The sequence below is a fragment of the Dipodomys spectabilis genome, unplaced genomic scaffold (genome assembly GCF_019054845.1).
Source record: "Dipodomys spectabilis isolate Male_0828 unplaced genomic scaffold, ASM1905484v1 ptg000141l, whole genome shotgun sequence".
NCBI classification, from domain to species: Eukaryota; Metazoa; Chordata; class Mammalia; order Rodentia; family Heteromyidae; genus Dipodomys; species Dipodomys spectabilis.
The window spans coordinates 4,810,107-4,817,004 of NW_024870818.1; the positions used below are offsets into that span (position 1 = coordinate 4,810,107).

Genomic DNA, 6,898 nt, shown 5'->3' on the forward strand with positions numbered 1-6,898 from the left:
CTCTATCACTTGAACCACAGCGCCACTTCCGGCTTTTTTTTTTCTGCTTATGTGGTGCTGAGGAATCCAACCCAGGGCCTCATGCATGCAAGGCAAGCACTCTACTACTGAGCCACCTTCCCAGCCCTCCAAGGTGATTTTTTTTAATTAAAAATAAAATAAAATAGAAAGCTAATATTGTACTTGGCTGCTGATACTCAAATGTACTCTTTAAAACCAAAAAAAAAAAAAAGTAATAACGGACAACCTGAGCAGAAAAAAAAAAATTAAATAGGGCAAGGGAGGGAAAAAACCAGTAACAAAAACATCTCCATTAGTTTCTGAATAAATAGGCCTCAAGGACTCTACAAATTACAGTAAGTAGAAATAATATACAAATATATATTGAAATATATACCTATATATATTGGTATATATTTCAATATATATTTTCTGTAATATAGTGAAGAAAAATGATACACTGGGATATGATAACTTATACAGGATTCTAGATACACACAGTGAGACCAAAAGAGGATATTCCAAGGAGAAAAACACAAAGGCACAATGTCTATGTGCCTCTTTATATTTAGATAATATTATATAAATACATATTGATATATTCTATAAAATAATACTACTGAATTGAGCTCTAAGATATGGAAACAAGATTGCTCTTTTTTCTTTTAATTTTCTTTTTTGATGATTCTGTCTTCTTTTCTTTATGTATGGTATATTCACATGCATATCTATGGGAGGATTGGGGGGAGTGCACAGAACTCGAGGGGAAAAGGATGAAAAAGTGCAACAGTGGAGCTCACAGGACACTGATGAAAGTGAACTATACAACTCATGGCTGGAGATGGGAGGGAGGGACTGAGAGACAGTGAGGGAACAAAAGACACCATGTGAAAGGAAATGTACATTACCTGACTCATGTAATTATAAACCCTCTATACATCACCTTTATAATAACAATAAAGTAAATTAATTTTTTAAAAAAGATTAGGAAGGGGGCTGGGAAGGGGGCTCAGTGGTAGAGCACTTGCCTTGCATGTCTGAGGCCTTGGGTTCGATTCCTCAGCACCACATAAGCAAAAAGAAAAAAGCCGGAAGTGGTGCTGTGGCACTATGGTAGAGCACTAGCCTTGAGCTGAAGAGCTGAGGGACAGCACCCATGCCCAGAGTTCAGGCCCCACGAACGGACCCCCCCCCCCCCCAAAAAAAAGATTAGGGAGTGTAGCTGGATGCTAGTGGTTCACACCTGTAATCTTAGCTACTCAGGAAGCTAAGATCTAAGGATTGTGGTTCAAAGCCAGCCTTGGCAGGAAAGTCCATGAGATTCTTTTCACCAATTAACCAGCAAACAGTTGGAAGTAGAGCTGTGGTTCAAGTGCTAGAGTGCTAGCCTCGAGTAAAAATGCTCAGGGACAGTGCCCAGGCCCGAGTTAAAGCCAAGGACTCATACACACACACACACACACACACACACACACATACATACATGTTAAAATATGCACATACTTCGTTACTTGTTATTTAAATTAAAAACTCAAAAGGCTCTTTTCAAAGGCAGGAGGAACCCATGGTCCCAGCACATGGTCTCTGTGGGACTCACCACTCTGGAACTATATGAAACTTTATGGAGATAGGTATTAACCCTGATATTTTGTGGACAGCATTCCATTGGCGACAAAACCACATTACAGCTGCAGGTGAACTTATCTATTTGCACTTGCAAAATTAAAGAGCCACAGTGGATGCCTGTGGCTCATACCTATAATCCTAGCTACTCATGAGGCTAAGATGTGAGGATGCAGTACAAAGCCAGTTTGGGCATAAAAGTCTATAAGACTCTTATCTCAAACTAATCACAGAAAAAGCCAGAAGTAGAGCTGTGGCTCAAGTGGTAGAACACTAGCCTTGAACAAAAGAAGCTGTGCCCAGGCCCTGAGTTCAAGCCCAGGACTGGCCAAAAAAAAAGAAAAAAAGAAACAGAAAAGTCCTTGAGACTCTTACCTCCAATTAACCACCAAAGAGCTCTGGTTCAAATGGGAGAATGCCAACCTTGAGCAGAAAAACTAAAGGATAGCACCTACACCCTGAGTTTAAGCCCCAGTTTGGCACACACGAAAAAAGTAAATTTCTATTAGAGAATGTAATAGAAAGACTTATTTGATTACTTATTTGAAGACAAATATAATTAATTCAGTGATCTGGGTATTCTCTTCCTAATTATGAGTCTCTTCCCATTCTATTCTTCCTGAAACAGGTCATTAGTCTAATTTGCCAGGCAACTGGAATACAAACTATATGACATCAAGAAAAGCTATGTAGATACTAAAATTATCTGCCATGATGACTGCAAAAACTGCAAAGAAAAGCAGTCCTGTTTTGTAAATAATCAAGATCAAGTTGAAAATTATTTACAACTTCAAAGTCAGAATTGGAACACTTGGGTTAAAGGAACACTACATTAATGTAATTAAGTTATTGTTCCTGCTATACCTGACTATCGATGCAGTAGGAATCAGTATCTGTGCAATCACCAAATCTGGGCTAACACAGCTGCAAGGAACCTGTGCTTGGTTGCTAACCGTAACTGAAGTATCCAAATTTTCTAATGATTCTACCCTTAAAATGAGATTCTAGCCAGGGACTACTAGCTCATGCCTGTAATCCTAGCTACTGGAAGGCTGAGATCTGAGGGTCATGGTTCAAAGCTAACCTGGGCAGGAAAGTCCATGAAACTCTTATCACCAATTAACCACCAGAAAATCGGAAATAGCACTGTGGCTCAAGTGGTACAATGTTTGTCTTGATCTGAAGAATGCAGGGACAGCAACCAGGCCCAGAGTTCAAGCCCCCCAACCAACCAACCAACCAACCAACCAACCAACATACATACATAAATAAATTTAAAAAGATTCTAGAAGCAGAACTGTTAAAAAAAAAAAAAAAGACTGGGAACTGGAATGCTCTGAGAGAGGTTGGAAGAGCAATAGATGCCTAGCTGCACATAGCTATGTTCCTTCCTGCTCCCCTACTGGCCCCAGCCCACTCACCCTAGAAAATGATGAAACCACTTACTATTATGTTTTGGGAGTCAAACCCAATGCCACCCAGGAAGAATTGAAAAAGGCTTATAGAAAACTAGTATCTTGAATCCAAACGAAGGAGAAAAGTTTAAACAGATTTCTGGAGCTTATGAGGTTATCTCTGACGCCAAGAAAAGAGAATCCTGTGATAAAGGAGAATAGGTGATTAAGGAGGGTGGAGCAGGTGCTGGTTTTGGCTTCCCCCATGAATATGTTTGAAATGGTTTTTTGTTTTTGTTTCTGTTGTCAGTCCTGGGGCTTAAACTCTGGGCCTGGGCTCTATCCCTCAGCTCTTCAGCTCAAGGCTAGCTCTCTATCATTTGATTACAGGTATGAGCCAGCAGCACCCGGCTATTGTTTTGGGGGGGGGAGGGGTTGAGAAGGATGCAGAGAGAAAGGAGAGGTAAAAATGTTGTGCATCAGCTCTCAGTTACCTTTAGAAGATTTATATAACGGTGCAACAAGAAAACTGGCTCTAGTGGTATGCCGGTGGCTCACGCTTGTAATCCTTGCTACTCAGGAGGCTAAGATTAGAAGATTGCGGCTCAAAGCCAGCTGGGGCAAGAATGTCTGTGAGACTCTTATCTCCAATTAACCAGCAGAAAACAGGAAGTGGTGCTGTGGTAGAGCACTTGCCTTGAGCTGAAGAGCTGAGGAACAGTATCCAGGCCCAGAGTTCAAGCCCCACAACCACCAACCCCCCTCTAAAAAAAATAACTAGCTCTGCAAAAGAATGTGATTTGTGGGCTGGGAAGGTAGTTCAGTGGTAGATTGCTCGCCTCACATGCATGAGGCCCTGGGTTCAATTCCTCAGCACCACATACACAGAAAAAGCAGGAAGTGTGTGGCTCAAGTGTTAGAGCACTTGCCTTGAGCTGAAGAGCTAAGGGACAGCGCCCAGGCCCAGAGTTCAGACCCATGGCCGACCAAAAAAAAACAAGCTATCAGAAGGCTGAGATCTGAGAATCACGGTTCAAAGCCAGCCTGGACAGGAAAGTCCGTGAGACTCTTATCTCCAATAAAACCACTAGAAAACCAGAAGTGACACTGTGGCTCAAGCTGTAGAGCGCTAGCCTTGAGCTGAAGAGCGCAGGGACAGTGCCCAAGCCCAGAGTTCAAGGCCCACGAATGACAAAAAAAAAACAAACACACACACACAAGAATGTGATCTGTGACAAATGTGAAGGCCATGGTAGTTAAAAAAAAAGTGCTAGTGGAGTGCTGTCCCTACTGCCGAGGTACTGGAATGTAAATACAAATTCATCAGATAGGACCTGGAACCGTTCAGCATATTCAGGTGTGCGTGGAGTGCTAGGGCCATGGAAAAAGGATCAGTCCTAAAGATAGATATAAAAGCTGTAATGGAAGGAACATAGCTCAAGATACGATGATTCTGGATGTTCACACTGACAAAGGCATGAAAAATGGCCAGAAGATAACATTCCATGATGAAGGAGACCAAGAACTAGGATTGGAGCCCGGAGATATCATCATTGTATTAGATCAGAAGGACTATGCTATTTTCATGTGACGAAGATAAGACCTTTTCATGTGTATGGACATACAACTGGTTGAAGCACTGTGTGGCTTCCAATAGCCAATCTCCACTCTTGACAACCAAACCATAGTCATTGCTTCTCATCCAGGTCAGATTGTCAAGCTGGGAGATATCAAGAGTGTGCTAAATAAAGGCATGCCAATTTATTGACAACCATATGAAAAGGGGCACCTAATCATTGAGTTTAAGGTGAACTTTCCTGAAAACAGCTTCCTCTCTCCTAATAAACTCTCTTTATTGGAAAAATTCCTTCTTAAGAGGAAGGAAGTAGAAGAGACTGATGAAATGAATCAGGTAACTGGTAGACTTTGATCCAAATCAGGAAAGATGGTGCCATTATAATGGAGAGGCTTATGAGGATGATGAACATCACCCTAGAGGTGTGTTCAGTGTCAAATCTCATAATGGGGCCAGTGAACAGTATCCACTACTGGCATTTTAAATGCAGTAGTGATGAGTGAAGGACTAATCATAATAAGCTCACTACTTGCTTTTGTTTTTTGTTGTAATATTCAACTATACCAGTGTTTTAAAAGTTAAATGAAGAATAAATGATTATAACAGCTCTGACTTTGTTCTGTATGTAAGAAGACTTCAGTGGGCAAGATGAAGTTATAATACCTATAAAAACTACTTTTAAAATAGTTCCTCTAGCACCTGTTAAACCATATCTTGTAATTGATTAAGCTGGGTACATGGATAAGCTTAAACTGAAATGCTAGCCCTGAGCTGAAGTGTTTGTCTAGTTATTTGTATTAAGTGACTCACTGTGATGTCTTTGCATTTTATTGCCTCAACTATTACTTGAAGAATGGCACAATACATAAAATTTAGCCTGTGTTAACTGTGACAGAGAAATGACGTTTCTTTTTTTTTTTTTGGATCCGGTCCTGGGGCCTGAACTCTGGGCCTGGGCACTGTCCCTCAGCTCTTCAATTCAATGCTATTGCTCTACCACTTGAGCCACAGCACCATTTCCGGCTTTTTTCTTTTTGCTTATGTGGTGCTAAGGAATCGAACCCAGGGCCTCAGGCATGCAAGGCAAGCGCTCTACCACTGAGCCACCTTCCTAGTCCTTTTTTTTTTTTTGGTGAGTTGTGGGGCTTGAACTCTGGGCCTGGGTGCTATCCCTCAGTTCTTCAGCTCAAGGAGAGCACTCTACCATGCAAGGCACAGCACCACTTCCAATTTTCTGGCGGTTAACTGGAGATGAGTCTCATGGACATTCCTGCCTGGGATGGCTTTGAACTTTAATCCTCAGATCTCAGCCTCCTAAGAAGCTAAGATTACAGACTTGAGCCACCGGCACCTGGCTAGAAATGATACCTTTCTAAAGAAGAGGTTTATCATATGCTGCTTCTAGGGGCTTGCACTTCTAGAATTGCATACCCTTTGTGCCATCTTTTTGAGATATGTGTGTGTTCATATATAAAAATGCATATATATATATATATATATATTATGTTGATTGGTCATAGCTATGTCCTTTTTCCCTTTGGACCATGATAAGGACCTTGAGTAGTAACTTTCAGAGCTGGGTAGCAAAAATAATTGAAGAGCCCAGTACATTAAGAAGTTGCATGTATAACCTAGGAAGGTGTTCCTTAGATATGTTACAGGCTTACTTTAAACCATTTGCTCCCAAGTAACTGTAATTCAATACTGGTACTATAGCATATTAAAATGAATAGCTTTAACTGTATGTTTAAAGTCATATGTTCATAAGCTTAAATCTGGATATCAAAATTTAAGCAATTATTGAAATGTATGAATGTCTCCTTAATATACTGATTACTAAGTTAAAAAAAAAAAGACTTTACAGAGATCTTACCACATGGACTAAAATAATATAACAGAAAATACAGTTTACAATGGGCTATCAATTGAAGGTGATTTAAGCTTACCTGTCCACCTTTCCCAAATTCCAGCTCTATTATGGCCACAGGGGTATGTATTTGTGCTGAATGCCTTGACTGAGACTTGCCATCAACTCTCCAGCTCAGGCCTCGAAGTCCATTGTCCCAACGGCTCTGGTTCATAAGGCTCTCTCGGATTTTTGTCTTGTGGCTCTTCCAAAACTTGGAAATGACAGCAGCTTGGTCAGATGTGATCCCACCCTGCTTTTTGGTTTGAGCAGTCAAAAATGCCTCAAGCTGGTTGAAATCCATATCTGCAGATGCAATAGACTAAAAATGAAACAAAAAGCACTAAGTTTGAATTTGGTAAACAGAAAAACCTTCTTAATGACAGAGCATATTTTGAG

The 6,898-nt window shown here is 40.7% G+C and overlaps 1 protein-coding gene and 1 pseudogene across 1 annotated transcript in view; one reads left to right on the forward strand and one right to left on the reverse strand.

Moving 5' to 3' along the window:
- Positions 1-6,898, reverse strand: part of Commd1 (copper metabolism domain containing 1) — a 118,509-nt gene that overhangs the window by 76,575 nt on the left and 35,036 nt on the right. The window contains exon 2 of the mRNA XM_042691260.1: positions 6,540-6,821. Within this exon, the coding sequence (XP_042547194.1) occupies positions 6,540-6,821 (282 nt within the window). The remainder of the gene's footprint in view (positions 1-6,539; positions 6,822-6,898) is intronic.
- Positions 2,498-5,077, forward strand: LOC122117454 (annotated as a pseudogene).